The sequence below is a fragment of the Biomphalaria glabrata genome, chromosome 14 (genome assembly GCF_947242115.1).
Source record: "Biomphalaria glabrata chromosome 14, xgBioGlab47.1, whole genome shotgun sequence".
In the NCBI taxonomy this organism is placed as follows: domain Eukaryota; kingdom Metazoa; phylum Mollusca; class Gastropoda; family Planorbidae; genus Biomphalaria; species Biomphalaria glabrata.
Genome location: NC_074724.1, coordinates 7,441,614 through 7,460,969, shown reverse-complemented (window position 1 = coordinate 7,460,969; position 19,356 = coordinate 7,441,614). Strand labels below are relative to the sequence as shown.

The following is a 19,356-nucleotide window of genomic DNA, read 5'->3' as shown; positions in this document are numbered from 1 at the left end:
GACATGCATAATACCACAAAACTAAGAGCCACATATTCCTACATTTACACTTTAAAGATAAGGCAACAGACAAACATATGGTCCTAGATTTCTATATATTGACATAAATGTTTTATTACATTTTATTCATTAATTATTATTTTGTGTGGGATTTTTTTTAAAGATAAAGAGCAATAATTATGGAACTTCAACGAATGGCAATTAAGAAACTTATCATTATTATTGTTTGATGTTAATGTCTTCCAAAAGTGAAATTAAAAAAAAATGTTTTCATTCTAAAGGCTATTATATAAAAACATATTTTTTTATGTTAGTGCTAAATCTTATTGTCATTCTAAAGGCTATTATATAAAAAAATATTTTTATATGTTAATGCTAAATCTTATTGTCCAAACAAAATATGTCAATGATTGATATATATGTCCTTTTTTAAATGCTGCCGATATTTTTAAATTGTATAGACAAGAAAAACTGCCGCAAACGACATACTCCAAACATTGAATTGGCCAAACTGTGTTTCCCATGCAGAGATTTTTTTACATTCAAATTATTGATATTTCTGAATTCGATTTGATATTTTGATAACATGTTTTAATGTTATTATGAACATTACATTTTCAAGGCAAGCAATTCTCCGATGAAGTAAATAATTTCACATGTAGACATGATAAACGATATATTGAAGATAAACGAGACGTTTTTCTTTGTTTTCCTTTCACAAAATCGTTAATTTAAGGAAATAAAATTCCTTATTGACTGTAATGGATAGTTCTTCAAACCTAACCTTAAACTGACCTCGATTTTTACTCATAATTTTCCTTTTCAATGTATATGTGTATGTGAATGTTTGAAGATTGTTACTAACATTATTTTGTTCGCATGTAAAAAAATAGATCCTTTTTCAGACCTTGAGATCTTTAGGGCAGATGATGTAAATGTTCTCTGTTTCTGTGGTCCACGGTTAACGAGGGTGTCTTGTAGCCAGCACAACGACCAACCACCTACACCTTTTCCCCATCTAATGTAAGTTACCCATTAGAGCTGGGGGGACAGATGTGCCCTAAATCCAAGCGCTTAACCATTCAGCCAACGCGCCTCCCTAACATGTAAAACATTGCACGCATTTGTTACTTTTGGATTAATAATCACATCGTGATTAATAAATTTGAAATGCAATTGTGAGTGAATCTCATCCTTTTTCATTTCATAGTTCTAAATTGGCTTTTGAACAAGTACGATCAATCTGTATATTACAAGATATATCTAGAACGTTATGTAAAGTAAATGAACATTGATTTATAAATGCAACCTTGTAATCTTCTCGTGCAACAAAATGATAAAAAAAAAAACTATCAAAGTCTTCTTGTAATGATTTGATTTTTGTTTTTCAATGTACTCTTTATGTATTCTGTATTATTATTATAACAAAGCTTATATCAAATGTAAAAAGTTATTTCTCCCACACCCAATCTCGGATCAAGTAAAAATATTTACAATTTTTTCCAGCATCTGACAAAACAATACAAAAAAAAAAAAAAAAAATTAGCAACCTTAATTAACGAATGATAAGTTTTGTATGGTTTCGAACAAGGGAAAGTAGATGTATTTGAACAAAAAGAGAGATTCGAGGAAAAGATTCAAAAGCTTTTTCAAGAAAAATAACTCTAAAGCTTGTTGGGGTGGCTTGAAACAGATTACTTCCTACGAACCAAAGCGCCGAACCAATGTGTGTCGCTGACAATAACAAATTTGACAGCCACAACTATGAAAAAAAACACCATAATTTTTTGGCATCATTTGAAAACAGCAATTTAAACCAATCTCAAGAACTGTTTAATAAACAAAAAAAGTAAAAGTAAAAGTTTCCCTTTCAGACCTTGCGATCTATGGAGCAGATGATGCTAAGGTCATCTGTTTCTATGGCCAACGGTTAACGAGCAGGGTGTCATATGATCAGCATAACGACCAGCAGCCTTTAATTTCCCTAAAAATCCTGAGATTCAAACTCCCAGCGTTCACCGAGATTCGAACCCAGGACCTCAGGTTCAGGTCAAGTTACACTTTGAAGTGAATATTTTTTTTTTGTTAAATAAAAATATAACAAAAGTTTTTGTTGAATAAGGCGTTCTTGTTGTTGGAAAACAAAAATATGATGCAAATTTCTGCCAAAATATTCATTAAAACTTATATCTTATGAAAATACTTTTAAAAAAATGATGATGAGGTGACTGTATAAAACATTACAAAGTTTTTAATATTACCATTTTAAAATAAAATACGAGCGTGGTTGAAGGGTTACAAAGTTTGAGTCTTAAACCATCTTGCTGATATCAAATCTCGAGTAAAGACTACAATTATTAAAAATAATTATTATAAAATGAAATTATAATCGAACCATACATTCTTTTCTTTTAATAAAATACGAACTAATTATTTACCATAATAATTTATACAACAATAAAAGTATATTGCACACATTACATACTTAAGTCAGAATAAAATATTTTTAATGTCGTAAAAGATATTAACTGTCTGCCTTTAGATCCATATTCTCTGTAGTTTCTCTGTCATTGCTGAAAAATATATCATACATTTACATAAAGTTTATAAAACGAAGAAAAAATGACTTTTTTTTTTACTTAAGAGAAAAACAATTTCGTCTATTCATTATTTATCATTTAGTTTAGATTATTTAGATCATTCATGTAAAAATTAATAATACATCTAGACTTAAATATTAGGGTTAGCTACATTATTTCCCGATTGTGTTTGTTTAGCTAAACTAAACAAAATAATTAACGAAAATTAATAAACTAATTGGTAACTTTTTTATTGATTCAGGCTTTGTCAGGTACAGAAAATAAATGTGAATATTGTAAACTTGATCCGTGAGTTTTGGTTTCGGAGAAATAGCGTGTACAAATACTGTATCAGACAGACTGTCCGATTGACACACAGACAACTGACAGAGTGAGATGTTTTAAGCTTTCTAAAAACACCAAAGACAAATTAAGAAGCTGTTAAGGTTCAATGTTGTTTAGCCATGATTCATTTTAATCATCTTTCATTTGGTTACAAAAGAAGACAAGTGAGATTCCTCGATCTTTAAAAATCTCTCACATCATTAAAGAGCCTTGATTAAACTCAGTTTCATTTTTAAATTTTAGAGGCCCCAATACGCAACACTTTTGCTAACATAAACTAATGGCGTGTAGGTACTCACCTTGCTACTTTCTGGGTTAATTTGTATCGCCTTCTTCTTTTCCAGCTAAAATTAACGAAACAATAAAGTAATTATAAAATATACCGCATTATATTCAATCTACTATCAATTGGGATAAAGACAACATTAATCACAGTTAAGCTTGGCAACCGCTGCCATGAGCAAACTGTGAAAAAATCTTGAACATCAGTTTTCCAGTAAAATTACAACTTTTCTTCCTAAATGGTCTTTGTACCCCGATTTGGTTGTGAACGTTGGACTGAATGCAGAGGCTGAAAGAATAATTCGAATCTTAAAGAGCAAATGTTACAGAAAAACGTTGGGTATCAGGTACCAGGATAAGAAGACAAATTATTCTGTATTTTTAAAACTCAACACTGAAGTTGGCAAAGAGAAAAAGTTCCACAGAACTGTAAAGAGACGAAAACTGAGCTGGTTTGGTCAAGACATGACTCAATATCAAAATATATTCTTCAATGTACCGAGGAGGAAACACGAAGAGAGGGTCGTCCAAAGAAAAGTTGGATGGAAAATATAAAAGAATAAAAAGGCCTCTCTCTTGATATCCTTTTTAGAACAGTTGCTGTCCGAGAAAAGTGGGAGGGATTTGGTTACGCGAACAGTGTCTGGCGTGTCAGCACCCCTTCGACGAAAGTCAAGGACAGATGTTGATGATGCAAATCTGGAACGAAGCGGAGATGCCAGTAGAGTTTGATACGGCGGTAAGGTTGTGAAAAATTTGTACAGTTAGTGTTAGTGCCAAATTGTACAGTATTGTGTGTGATTTATTGGTCATTATTTAAATGTTAGGTTATTTTGGAGCACCGAGATGTCAAGTTCTTTAAGTTGGTGGTGTCGTGTGGTACAGTTTGTAGAGAGACTGGATAGTAAGAACCGTTATAATATATATATATATATATTTTCAAATGACCAGTGACAGGAAGAGGTTAACGTGTGACCCCGACGAGATAACACAGCAGCGGGTGTTCCCTGGAATGTACATGTATAAACAGAGACAGGATGTGACGTGTCCTTACATGTTATTCCAAAAGGTACTAGCAATGTCCAGTGACAGATAGAGGTCACAACTTGTGACCCCGGCAAGATGACACTGCAGCCGATGTTTTCTGGAATCTATATGTATAAACAAAGACAGGATGTGACGTTTCCTCACGTGTTATTCCAGAGGATACTAGCCGTGTTTGTGCAACTTTGGACAAGCGATTAGGGACTCCATATAAGCCAGAGAGTTAATGTTAAAGTCAGTCGTATGGAGTCGTGAGTGAGCCGTTACAGTCGATACAGACTATGTAAGACGTGTGCGGCTCTGTGGAAGAGAAATGTGTACGACTCGATGCAAGTTAACTAGGGTAGAGTTAACTGGAGTGGACTACTGTCGTTAAAGTCTATACAGCGAACTACAGTGGACTTGAGCCGTTACAGTCGATACAGTCGATGTAAGACGTGTGCGGCTCTGATTCGGTAGACTTGAGTACGACTTGGTTCAGCTTTGGGAGACCTGGAGCGACACTGGGAAGTGTGTCGTTGGTCTGTTCTGTGGAATACTGCTCGAGGAAAGTTGAGAAGAGATGAATTGCAACGAAGTGAAGAGATGAATTGCAACGAAGTATAGCTAACTGTAAACTGACAGATATTGTACAGTCTTCTACGCTACATGTTACAGTAACGAATTGTTAGAGTTAATAGTCATTAAAGTTATATGAAACTGAAAGTTTAGTCGTCAAGTTCTTTGCTGTGTTTTTATTTGTGAGCCAACTAATACATCTAGCCAGAAAATTCAGAAATACGTAACAATATATATATATATATATATATATATATATATATATATATATATATATATATATATATATATATATATACATATACACTGTACAATCAAAACATATATATTTTCTATAGACATATTTATGTAATCTTTATAGACAAACATATGTACACTTCACTCTAAAGGCTAAACATATCACTCAGTAGAAAAACATATATACTCTCTAAGGACAAATATATATATATAAATTCATGGTGTCAGATGGACAGACCCGCCACAACCGCTGCAAATTATTAGCAACGTAGCAGAAAATTGGAAAAGGTTCAAGCAATCCTTTCAGATATCATATATACACTAACAAGAGGACCGGATACCAAAAGCAGAGAAGTACAGTCTATGATATTATTGAGTGTGATAGGCCAAGAAGCAGTGCAAGTCTATAACACCTTTCAATAAACGGAAATGAGTGTAATGAATGTGAGATAAGCAAGTCCTTCCACACACTTAACTGCATTCTTAATAGGTTTGAGAAGTATTGTCTGCAAAGAAAAAAGGTTACTATTGAAAGACATGTTTTTTTCTAGCGATCTCAACACGAATGTGAGTCATTTGACAGCTTTGTCACTGACATCAAACTCAAGGCAAAGACACGTGAGTTTGATTTGCTTAAAGATTCCCTAATAAAGGATATGACAGATGGTGGCATTAAGAATGAGAACATCCGAGCAAGACTTTTGAGAGAAACAGACCTTATGAAGGCAGAAAATATATGTCGGGCTGCTGAGGCAACTGAATGGAAGCTTAAACTCACGAATGAAGAAAGCGGGGTACAAATCGTGAATTCAGATACCAAAAGCTTTAAAAGAACTAAAGGAAATGTGAGTTGTACCTATTGTGGAACACAAACCACGCCAGTGCCCAGCTTAGACAACCATAATAAAATTTTAAATTGTGGAGACACATTCAAAGCCAATAATGATGGGTCTACCAGGCTGCCAACAAATGAATTTAATCAAAACAGTTGACTTTATAGAGGACAATACACTCTCAGGCTAAGCAGACGTATTTACTGGCTTAGGCTGCATGGAAGAAGAATATACTATAAAGGTCAATTCCAACATTAAACCTGTTGTACAAGCAGTAAGAAAGGTCCCAGAGGCACTACGCGAGGAGTTAAAAAAGGAATTAAGAAGAATGGAAGATGGGGTGTCATAGACAAATATAAAACATATAAAACATGGGTATGTGGTGGTCAAGGGGTAAAGTGCATCCCTTCCGAATCGAGCTGTATTGGGTTCAAATCTTAGTGAAGGCAGAATAACTGAACTCAAGGCTTTTTAGGACGCCTTAGAATCCAGCATACTTTACTGTTTACCTGTCATTAGATGGGTAAAGTAAAGGTGATTGGTCGTAGCGCTGGCCAAATGATACCTTCGTTAATCACCATTGAAACAACCTTTACATCATCTGTCCATTACAGACAAGCATAGATAAGATAAAGATTATACTCTCAATAGAAGCAATACTTACCAAATCAAAATGATTAAAGTGGTAGCCAGTATTAGAATTACAACTAGAGAAATTGAAATAGAAACAATCGTCTTAATGCTGCTACTTTCTGCTGCATCTTCCTTGTACTCTGTAGAGAGAAAACATGAAAAAACGATACAATTATAACTGACATGAATTTATAAAAATCTATTTATGCAGGGGAGTGTTTTATGTTACGCGGGAAAAATGTATTCCCGTTTCTCCAAGCAAGCAAGAAAAAACAGGTTTGACCATTTTCCTTTGCTGAAACTATTTCTTGTGAAAGAGTTGAAAAGTACAGGAATTATTAGGATTCTTTGATCGTGGAATCTGAAAGGACTTTTTAAACAAATTATATATATATATTTATTATATATATATACTAGACAGATATTGCCCTCAGCCCGCGGATCTTAACTTGCGTATTGCTGATGTAATCACGGATATAGTGCATTAGACACCATTAAAGAAAATGATAATGTTATAAGTAAAGCGAATACATGCATTCATAAATAAAAAAAATATTATGAATGGAGCTAAAAATAGCTAAATAACCTGAATTCACGCGATTTTAAGAATAGAGTTGCACTCATGTTATAATGCTTTAGAAAAACAAATTTGAATGACCTAGGAATAGAGAGATGCGTAACCTTTCGGGTAATGTCTGATGAAAGAATGTACGTCAGGAATTCAAAATTCGCAGAAATTTATGTAAAAATGCTTTTGAAACACAAATTTAAAGCTTAACTTTATAAAATAATGATATCAATATACTAACAATCATTAGACCTTCTGGTCTATAGGGCAGATGATGTAAAGGTCATCTGTTTCTGTGGCCTACGGTTAACAAGGGTGTCATGTAGCCTGCACAACGACCAACCGCCTTTACCTTAACTAATGTCAGGTACCCATTAGAGCTGGGTGGACTCAGAGGCGCCCGAAGATCCCGAAATTAAAAATCCCAGTCTTTACTAGGATTCGAACCCCGGTCCCCGGTTCGGAAGGCAAGCGCTTTACCGCTCAGCCATCGCGCCTCAATATACTATATTCGGTATTTTCATATGTCAAAGTAAAAAAAAACAACTAAATGTGCAAAGTGTAGTTCTTAAAATTAGATCTAGTTCTAAATCCTTTCGATCTTTTCTCATGTCAACATGGTAAACATAGCCTAGATTCTTAAAAAAGCATACTTTCATAGAGTTGATCAACTTTTTTTAAGGGTCTTAAGTTTATTTTAGAGCTAGCTAGTACGCAAAGAACATTTCTGCAAAGTTTTATCAAGATTGGTCAAACGGTTTTGATTGCTATTCGGCAAATACATACGCCTTACATTCTACTTTATAGTATAGATATGCAAGCTTCACTCCCACAATTTTTTAAAGCGGCCCTCGATAGAAAAAATGTTGCCACTACTGTGTTAATGGCTATACAGCATAATAACAGCTTTAACTTGAGTAAGAGAAAAAAAACTACTTTTACTTCATTATGGTTGTAATGAATCCATCGTATTATTTATTTGCATATGCAATATACTTATTAGTTTGTTTAGTCGTGTGACCTTCTGATGCCGTAGGGTCCATTTCCACAAGAACTACTAGTAAAGCTTCACAATGTACACATAGTGACCTAGTAAAGGTGAGTGACTTACCTGACCTTGTTTGGATATGAATATGTATATACACACACGTGTCCAATAAAAATAGAGTCATTTTAAGCTAAATGATCCCTATTAGAATACGTAAAGATATGTGATAAAGAAGGCTCAAACAATAATTTACCAATCGACTGTTTAATCAAGTAACGAATACCAAAATGATATAAATTCAGCTATTATAGTTCATGTGGTTCGATGATGACCATTTTGTCATCCAGGGGGCTGAGGGCTTTGCACTGGGGTTTTATGACTCCTCATGTGGCTGGTGAGACCTATGTGAGCCCGGAATGTTCGCCCGCAAACTGGGCAGGTTATTCCAGCTGGAACTAGTGTCATTAACCTTACTTTTCTTCTATGGCGCTTTTCTTTTTGCCAGCATTGTTCTCTTTACCTCAGCAACCTGTGCGCCAGTTTTCACATCGCGACGCCATTATGCTCTGTCACGTGCCTTTGTCTCCAAGGTGGATGGGTCTATGCTGAACGCTTCAGAGAAGCTTTGAGGGTGTCCCTGAAGCGCTTTCTTTGACCACTTTGCGAGCGCTTTCCTTCGCTTAGTTGGTCATACACAATTCTATTAGAGATTTAACAGGGATAAATGGAAATCTATAGGAAGGCAGAAGGGTCCGTCCAGAATTTGTTTAAAGATTTATTGGTGTTGGCTCACACCTATCTTATACAACTAACTTCCGGTCTACAACTGGTAAAGAAATGTAGGAAATAGTCTCAGTCGAATTTCTTGATACTTCCTAGTACGTGAGTAAATAGAAAGCAACTGAATTTGGAAAAAAAAGGGCAACATAAGCAAGATGGACATGGACCCAGCTGAAAATTGTCCAGAACAGAATCCAATGTCGAAGTGCTGTTTCGCCCCCAGTGGCGTAGCTAGGTTGAGGGGAGTGAGACCTAATTCAAAAGTTCCCCTTGGTATTACTTGAGGGGAGCACTCAAATTTATGTCGTTTTTTAACATTAAATATTGAATAATACGCCACTGCCATGTAATCTTGGTATTCACATAGAATCAAAAATACTACACATCATAGATCTAGATGATGTTATAGGTGCCTTTGCTTCACAAAACAGGTTAACGTGAGGCGATAAGAATTGAGATTTGTCACGTGTGCATTATCTCGCCAACAAAATAAGGTATTATTCATTAAAAGAGTCTTAATGATTTTTTTTTTAAATTTTACTTACATGCAGTGGCGTAGCAACCATGGCGCGAAGGAGCTCATTACGCTTGGGCCCATGCCTCAAGGCCATTTGGAGCCCACATTAGAACTTAGGAAGAACATTTGTTTGTTCATTTGAAACATTTTTAAGTAGTTTAACTCTGTTTAGAAGTTGTAAAAACATTGACTTTTAAGACACTAATACTTATATGCGTTATGACATAATTACTTTTTTAACAAAAAGGTACGATCTTTACATTGGAATGTCTTTACATTTAGTTTACTCATTTTTTGTCCCACACTAAATTTGTCCTATTGGCTGGAGAGGAGCCCATCAAGATGTTCTTGAACCCGGAGTACTAGTGTGATATTTATTTGTGTAGCAGGCAGTGGTTACGTCGTCGTATAGTCCTCGCAGTAATGGTGTGGTATTTACTTGTGTAGCAGGCAGTGGTTACGTCCTATAGTCCTCGCAGTACTGGTGTGATATTTACTTGTGTAGCAGGTAGTGGTTACGTCCTATTGGTCTTATTCGCTGGAGTGGGGCCTACCAAGATGTTATTGAACCCGGGCCCACGGGTACCTTGATACGCCACTGCTTACATGCTGTGTAACAGTTGGAAATTTGACTTTTATATTTCTTAAGTACATTATCTCATGTCATGATGTTGATTGTTAAAATGCATGGGGGCCCCTAATAAAGGTCAAGCCCTCCAAATACCTAGCTACGCCATAAAATACCCCATTAAAAAAAGCTACAAATAAAACATTTTAGTGGAATTTCAAGGTTTATGTAGTCACTTACCTAAATAGATACTACACAGCGTCTCGTGGTCTGGAGTGCCCTGGCAGAAGCGCTTTTTAAACCTCCATGTTAAATTCGTGTCCTCACCAAAGGGCTTAGAAAATAGTAAAACATCAGAACCATGTGCTATCGATCTGTTAGACGAACCATCCAGTACTTCCAGATTACACGGCGAGGGCCAATCGATTTCACACTTGTATTGTATCACAACCTTGGAGCCGCTGACGTTTGCTCTACACTCATTCTCATTCATGAGTACATTGTTTATAGTCAAACTGCTCCAGACTTGACTAGGATCTGGAGAATATACGTTCAGAAACATCAATGGGGTACGGTCCATGTACACTGAGGACTAGGATGGTCCCTAAGATTATAAGTAGTTTTGTTTTTAAAAAAAAGATACTTTAGCGTTTTAGAAACAATAAAAAGCGATGGTATAATATTCAACATTGCTCTTAGTATTGTCGCCTTTGTCTTCCCTAAAATGTCATGTACCCATTTCAGATGGCTGGACTCAAGGGCGGCCTAAAATTCCCGATTTTCCAAAATCCAGCCTTAATTGAGATTCGAACCCAAGACTTTCGGCTCAGAAGCCAGGCGCTTTATTATTTAGCGAACACACTCTTAATAAAAATAATATGCATATCGATTTATTTATAATATTAAGAGAATGCATAATAAAATTTGAAACAGGCATGGGGCATCTACTTACTAAAATTCGGCTTTGTCTTCATCGCCAATCTAAACTATATCTTTTATGAAGCCTGACATTTACAAAGTTTATATCAACTCACTCTGTCTGTCTGTCTGGTAAAATGTTTGTACAGGTTATTTCTCCAACATCCAGTCTCGGATCAAGTTAAAACTTTGCACAATTATCGATTATGTAGACAAGACACGAATCAAGGAAAAAAAAAAGAAATCTATTCTATTAATTACTGGTAATTATATATTTTGTTTCAGACCAACGAGGGAAAGTAATCCTTCAGTATTCACAAATACTATTTAATATGTAGGGTTTCAACCCTTTAGATAATTTAATACGTTTTTCTCATGTAAAATTATCTGGTCAATTTGAAACTTTAAACAATTATTTATTGTACCTAACAAAACATCAATCAATAAAAAAATAACCAATAGTCAATAAATTAATTTGTTAATATCGAATAAAGAATATAATTTCTACATTATTGAGAGATATAGTTGTAGGTGCAGATAGATAAGCTTTATTTTTTTAGAAAAGGTTTTTCTTTATATATATATTGCTTCTTTTATCATACGGAACTAGAAAAGTCTAACGAAATATCTAGTTTATTGAAATACTAACATGCTTAAGGCTTTCTAAGACAAAGATTTTGTTTGGAAAATGGTCCTAGGTCGGTGCTGATGTTTACCGTATATTGAGGGCATTGTTATGCTGTCGCTGTGGAGAACTGATAAGTTTTTCAGCATTGCTAATACTCTGAGTTGACCTCGACTGTAGATGTCGTCTGCTGTGGCATTCAATACAAACAGGTAAAGATGACGGACATTTGTGCTTACACAGTAGCACTCTCTGTCCGAGTAGACGTCTCTACACATTAAGGGAACTTTAAGAAAACAGATCTGTGGAGTTCATTAAAACAAGCGAAATAAAACAAAAAAACTCCTTTAAAAAAAAAAAGCTTTTCTAAGAGAAAGAACTTCCCACTTACAGCTTTAACTCTTAATAAAGGTAGACGTTATTTCCCCTTTTCGATATCAAAATAAAGCATGAATTGCCAATAATTAATTGACTTAATGGTGAACATTTTTTTTTATTAATTCATGTTTTATAGGTACTATAAAAAGTGTGGTAAAGATTCAACTTGATCCGAGACTGGATGTGGGAGAAGTAACGTGTACAATTATTTAAGGACACAAAACTCGACATAATGAAATATAACAGAGAATACCGAAGAATTAATTTCCCTTGTTGGTATTAAGCAAATAATTAATAACCAGTATTTGATTGACACATTTTTTATGACTCATGTATTGTCTACGACAATAAATAATTATACAAAGTTTGAACTTGATCCGATAATCGTAGTGGGAGAAATAACGTGTTCAAACTTTTTAACAGACATACAGAAAGACAGACAGACAGAGTGAGTTGATATAATACAAATTATTAGTTATCTACCTCGTGATTTGTTTTTCCCTTTTATCCTGTGAACATACACCAACACACAGACACAACACAAACACATAGACACAAACACATAGACAAAAACACACAACACTAACCTTTTTAAAGAATGCACTGGAAGACTTTTTCACTTCATAAGCTACAGATCTCAGCGTGTCATTAAACACCGCTAGATTTATTCGAGTTTTATAGACCATCTTGTCCAGTAATGTGATGAGTCCCTTTCGACATGACGTCACGCTGTCTAGCTCAGAAAACGCTTGTAAGGTCACGCCATTAACAGCAGTAACGTTACCTGGAAAAAAAAAATAAGGCTAGTCTTTGAGTCCGAAGATAAACAAGGGATGTAGTATTTACACTGGCTGGAAATATAGGTAACTAACAAATAGCGATTATTTCTTTATATGCCAGTAATCTAGTACAGTGATGCCCAAAGTACGGCCCGCGGGTCAGATCCGGCCCGCAACGTGAGTTTATCCGGCCCGCCGAAAAGTGTCGAAAATCCCCCATTTTCCAAAACAAAAATTGAATTGTAAAAATGTATCTTTACTTACGTTAGGGGCTTAGGGCCCTCAATTTTTCTCCTGATGTTTTCCATGACATTTAACATTTGTGCGTTTATGAATTAGGTATCTGAGTGTAGAATGTACATTTTCTACCAGGAAAAGTGAACGGTTCTTTACTTTTTTGTGGAACATGATAATAAGCCAACATATTTTGTTTTATAAAGAAAGTGTGGTTATTTAATAAACAACAAAAACATATAAACGACATTATGAAACAAATATGACGGCATTCTTGGTTTGAGCCGCGAATAAAATATTGTTAAACTACGCCTAGAAATTGGAGGATTGGTGGGAATATTTACCAAAAAGAGACAGGAAAACGACTCGGATGTAAAGCTAGCTACAATGTTGCTGATATTTTAAGTAGAGAAATGAAGCCATCTTCAGACGCGGGGAAAAAGGATACATTTCAAATATCCCATTAATTAAGGTCAATATCGTTTTTGTAGGCCTTTTTGTTCATGTGGCCCGCGACACGACTGTCGGAAATAAAAATGGCCCGCAGGTCGAGTTGGGCTGGGCATCACTGATCTAGTAGATGCAGCAACGAGATGAGGAAAATATGCTAGTGGGTTGATGTAGTCATGTGAAACGCTGCACTCACCCTTAATCTTCGGAATCGAAGCCATTACCATTACTAGTAGGTACTGTATTGCTCAGTGGCGTTGTAACCATGGAGGGAAGGAGCTCATTGAGCCCAGTCCATGAATGTTAGGACACATAGGAACTTAAAGGGTCCCTATTAAAAATAAAGGGGAAAAATGTTTTACTTTAGAGTTTAGAGTTTATATTAGGCTATCCAATTAGTTCCCCTAATTCTCGTTAGACCTCAACCTGTATTGAATTTAATGACTTTTACCTGCACACAAGTTATGAATTAATATGCCTCATGTTGATGTCCCGGTAGATACATGTGACTAAATTTGACTTTTCGTCACACTCAATCTACGCGAGGGTGGCCCATTCTTTAGCCCGGTCACATCAATACCTTGCTACGTTACTTACTATTGCGAATCTATATAAGTTGGTGGGGGGGGGGGGATTTATTGAATAATTGGATAGATTAAATATTTTGTGTACAATGATTTGCATAAAAATGCTAAGCATTCGGCAATGCACTACAGAAAGGTATGGAAATTGGGTTACGTTTGGTGCACTGGCGGATCCAGGGGGGGGGGGCGGTAGGGGCGATCGCCCCCCCCACTCGGCCGACCCCCCCCCCCCGGGGGGGGGAGCGGACGAATTTTAGTATAGAATTCACACAATTTGTATACGAATTTATTACTTATGTTAATAATATATACTAATTATTTATATTTCAACCTATTTTTTAGATTATTTCGCCCCCCCCCTCTAGTATGTTGGCCGATTTGGTGGGGTCGGGAGGGGGCGATGGTATCAATCCCGCCCCCCCCCCCCACCCATACACTTTCGAGTGGGGGGGGCGGTCCAATTTATTTGTAGAAATCACAGCTTGCTAACAGAAACAATTAAATATATATATATATATATAGGCCTATATGATTAAAACTTGTTATTAATATTTTAACCGATCTTTATATTATGTCGTTCCCTGTTTGCCGATTGGGGGAGGGGGGGGGGCGAATACCTCTACTGCCTAAACCCTTTGAGTGGGGGGGGCGGTCCTACTTTTATGGAGAAATCATAGTTTGTGAACAAAATTAATTCAATTAATATATAAATTTTATATTATGTCAATCCCCTTCTGGTATCTTGGCCGATTCGGTGGAGTTGGGGGGAGAGTGATTGCGTGTACTGCCCTCCCACTCTAGCCCTCTGAGTGGGGGGGGGGGCGGTCCTATTTTTATGGAGAATCATAGTTTGTAAACAATATTAGTTGAGTCGCCCCACTCCTATTCTTTAATGCCAAATGCAATCTTTAGCAGAAATTATTAAAGGAGCGAGGATTAATCGTTTCCACTCTACCGCTCTCTCATTTCCAGACAAATTTTATGTAATTTCACATGAATTTATCATAATTATTTTAAGAAAGTTAGAATTCAAACGAAATTTTCAGTATAAGAGTCATGATTGAGAAGTTCTAAACTCAATTAATGAGAAACATAGTCGCCTTTTCCCAACCTTTACTCAATCTGAAATTTTTCTAGTTAAATAAATTTGAGACTATAATTCACAATTTATACTTTAATTTTATTGAATATTATTTATCGAATAATTCTTTTTTCGACGGCGATCCTCAAAGCCAAATCTAAATATGTGGGGTATCATATCTTCTCAAGGAACAATTCGGTTTTATTTGCAATGTATTAAGGGCCTATAAATTCATATTAGAATATTTTTCAAGTACAACATTATTCGAAAGGTCCTTTTTTAATAGTATGAAAAATGAGCTTTAGGTCAGGGAATGCGTTTCTTCAATGAAGTATGCAAGAAAAGGTTTTTGGCGTCGGAACCCCACTTATGAATAATGAGCTGTAGTTGTCGGGAGAATGCGTTTCTGCAGTGAAGAAAACGCTTTTGACGAACTCCATTGATAAATAATGAGCTGTAGATGTCAGGAGAATGGGTTTCTGCATTGAAGAATGCAAGAAAACGCTTTTGACGAACTCCATTGATGAATAATGAGCTGTAGATGTCAGGAGAATGGGTTTCTGCATTGAAGAATGCAAGAAAACGCTTTTGGCGTCGGGGCTTCGCCCCGAATTCTTTTTATGAATAATGAGCTGTATATGTCAGGAGAATGCGTTTCTGCAGTGAAGAATGCAAGAAAACGCTTTTGGCGTCGGGGCTTCGCCCCGAATTCTTTTTATGAATAATGAGCTCTATATGTCAGGAGAATTCGTTTCTGCATTGAAGAATGCAAAAAATACGCTTTTGGCGACGGGGCTTCGCCCCGAACTCCATTGATAAATAATGAGCTGTATATGTCAGGAGAATGCGTTTCTGCATTGAAGAATGAAAGAAAACGCTTTTGGCGTCGGGGCTTCGCCCCGAATTCTTTTTTGAATAATGAGCTGTATATGTCAGGAGAATGCGTTTCTTCAGTGAAAAAAGCAAGAAAACGCTTTTGGCGTCGGAGCTTTGCCCCGAAACCAACTATGGAACCTTATAGCGCTGCCCCAGTTGTTTTGTTTTTCGCCGAAGGTTGAGAAATACTGCGCTTTTTATCTCATATATATATGTATATATATATATATTATATATATATATATATATATATATATATATATATATATATATATATATATATATATATATATATATATATATATATATATATATATATGCTGTACGCACGTTTATGCATAGGGTTAGGGTTTACTGGGCTTTAGGGTTAGGGTTTGGAAAAAAATCGCCCCCCCCACTCCAAAGTTCTGGATCCGCTAGTGGTTTGGTGGGTCATGTGTGTGTGTGAGTGTGTATACTAGATAACCCTAGGGACCTTGAGTAGACCAGTGCGACACAATTTTAACTTGAATTGGTATTGCGGATAAACATGTTTTGTTAGAAGGTCATTGTTAGTAGATAAAATAATGAGTAATATACTAATGAACAAGCATAGTTTAAATGTGTACAAGAAAGTTTTCTTTTTAAATATACTTGAGTGAATTTTACATTTGAGAGAGTACTGTAGGCCTAGATACTATAGAAATTTACTGCTCGTAAAAGGACCGGATTAAGACTTGATGAGGCCCTAAGCTTTTTAAGATAAGTGGCCTCTGAAAATCAAATAAGGCTTTTTTGTTTGTTTTTTTTGTTTTTTTTTTGCTCTTTCTTAAAAATGATTGAAAATATCCCTGGAACTATTTCGTGGGCAAGTGCAAGCCATAAGCTATAGCAGCGGTTCTCAACCTTTTAAGCTCGGCGACTTCTTTTTACAATCCCCCACTCTGCCTGGAACCCCCCCCTTCCCGACACACACATACAGCAATAGAAGAGTAGACAATAACAATCCATTTTTTCGATGGTCGTAAGCGACCCCTGGCAAATGATCAAACGACCCCCAAAGGCGTCGCGATCCACAGGTTGAGAACCCCTGAGCTAAAGCTATAGTGAGACCTATAAATAAATCAGCCACTGTGGTCGAAGTAAGATTTAAGTTGAAACAGTTAAACAAGTAAAAGTTATCTTTGCTGATCAAGAATAAAAGAAAACGACTCGTACACCACAAATACAAATATATATAAACGTATAGTATAAACGATTTAATTAAAATTAACAATGGAATACTGCACTTTGCCTTCCCAATATAACTCTAGAACTTTCATTGCCCATTGTTTTGGAGTCGATCTAAAGCAGGGGTTCTCAGCCTGTGGAAGCGACCGACTTGGGGGTCGATTGAGAATTTGCCAGGGGTTGCCTAAGACCATCGAAAAAATGAATTGTTTTTGTCTATTCTTCTATTGCTATATGTGTGTGTGTAAAAGGGGGGGGGGGGGTCGCGGCAGAATGGGGGATTCTAAAAAGGGGTCGCCGAGCTTAAAAGGTTGAGAACCGCTGATCTAAAGGCATGGGTGTGTAGTAACTCTTGGAAAAAGCAACAGATTCTTAGAGGCTATCTATTTTAAAGGTTGTTCATGATTTAGATCTAGTTTTATTAACATATCTACAGTATTCTTAGTATTAGCATATAAACAGTAACCATATCAAGACGTTAAAATATATGATCACTTAAGAATGAACACATTATCTCGCACTAAGACAATAGTGATATAGAGATTATTCCTCGGCATAACCTTAAGACAATGTTCGCCTATTGCGTCGCATTCAATGGCTCTTACTTTCATAGAGCCCACTGTATACACAGTCACTCTCATTTACACACTAACAGCTAATCAATTGCATTACCTTTATGGAGAAAAATAAGATACGATAAATAAGCCAGTAGTGCTCCCTTGAGCGAGGAATTGTGCACCATTTTTTTTGTTTATTCTTAATTAAACACGCTGCTAAATATAGATCTAGGTGTGTTGTAGGTCTGTGACATCTGCACAGGGGAGCTCACACAGCAGGTATCGGATGCTGGTCTGCGTCGCAGAGTTGTCTCCCTTCGCTTTGTAGGCGAGAAATAAATACGTAACAATTGAATTCACGTCAAGGACGATAATTCTTCCATGTCGATCGAAAATAGTTAATTTAGATGGATTACTTCGCTTTATTTAACAGACATTTAAAAAAAAAAGTTCTCTGTAAGAAAAAACAAACTATTGATGTAAAAAACAAAACAATACAAAAGCTATGGATTCGCGATTTCTCTTTGTTTTAGATATTATAAACAATTTCTTCCTGGGTTTGAAAAGATTTTCAAATAATGGGTGCAACCTGGACACTTCGACATATCGAAAGTTGCTTTATCGCAATTACTTTAAAGTACTGTGTTAAATAGAAATTAGTTCAATTACTAAGGAATGTTACATTTTTTTAAAGTTACATTTTTTTACCCCGTGTGGCCAACGGAAAAGTAACTATTTTCCTACAGATATATATCAACTGTCAAATGTCTAAAAACAATGTAAATGACACATTTTGGAAATCCGTGTCCTGGTTTTTGAACTCTAGAGACACGCGTAGGACGTAGTCATCGTCTTTTTGGAAGTAACGTCTGTATTTTATAAGATAAGGCAATGGACCTCATTCACCAATCTTAAACAAACAACATTTAGTCACGTGATCTTATTGATAAAACAACGAAAAAAAAACTGTCACGTGACAATCATCATGAATTAAACATTAGATCGTAAATTATATAGAAGAGATAGAGCACCAAATGGCTAAATGTTGTTTGTTTCCGATTGGTGAATGAGGTCTATTGTCATTGGTATTTTTTTTTTTTTTTTGAGAATCACTGAAATAGCACATTTGTTCTTAATAGTTTTTGGTGCATTCGATTTTCACCATCATTTATATTGAAACATACAGTTTCTAAAAGATTAAATCCTTTTGACAAGTATATGTATATAGATACACCATTAGAGCCGTAGAACTCATTTATTACCTGATTAGTCATTCTATGTCTAAGCCCAACCAAAAGTCTGTGTAGTAAGTTGCAAATCCATTTCTGCTTTATTTTGTTAAAAATAAAACAACTCATCCTTGTACTTTCGTAGATCTTTTCTAATTTACTTTTAGAGCGAATATAGCTTAGGAGGTGATATCACGTGGCTGAGTGGCAAGGCGCTTGGCTTTTGAACCGAAGCGTCCCGGGTTCAAATCCTGGGGAAGACTGGTATTTTTCGGGATCATTAGAACGCTTCTAAGTCTACCCTGTTCTATTGGGAAACTGACATTATTTGTGGAAAAATAAAGGCTGTTGGTCTTTGCGCATGACACTTCCGTTACAGAAACAGCTGACTTTTACATCATCTACCCTAAAGACAGCGTGGTCTGTAAGGGAAACTTAATAGAAGTAAGTTCGGTAACAGAAGTAGTAGAAAGAATAGGATAATTACATATGCCCCACTGTTGT

General features: G+C 35.9%; 1 protein-coding gene across 1 annotated transcript; it reads right to left on the bottom strand.

Annotated features, from left to right (window-relative positions):
* Positions 1–2,162: 2,162 nt before the first annotated feature.
* On the bottom strand, positions 2,163–17,900 carry LOC106065659 (uncharacterized). Its single transcript, XM_056010965.1, has 7 exons — positions 17,739–17,900; positions 12,441–12,637; positions 11,567–11,777; positions 10,173–10,469; positions 6,543–6,651; positions 3,224–3,268; positions 2,163–2,573 (listed from the first exon to the last, which is right to left on the bottom strand). Exons 1-7 carry the CDS (start codon positions 17,806–17,808, stop codon positions 2,525–2,527), a joined length of 978 nt encoding a protein of 325 aa, XP_055866940.1. The 5' UTR covers positions 17,809–17,900; the 3' UTR covers positions 2,163–2,524.
* Positions 17,901–19,356: the final 1,456 nt, after the last annotated feature.

Excerpts from the sequence above, each read along its gene's own strand:
- LOC106065659 (XM_056010965.1), bottom strand. The coding sequence starts at position 17,808 with ATGGTGCACAATTCCTCGCTCAAGGGAGCACTACTGGCTTATTTATCG. Across the intron at positions 11,778-12,440 it reads CCAGTGCATTCTTTAAAAAG|ATCTGTTTTCTTAAAGTTCC; the intron begins GTTAGTGTTGTG and ends TGAACTCCACAG. Across the intron at positions 3,269-6,542 it reads ACTTTAATCATTTTGATTTG|CTGGAAAAGAAGAAGGCGAT; the intron begins GTAAGTATTGCT and ends CGTTAATTTTAG.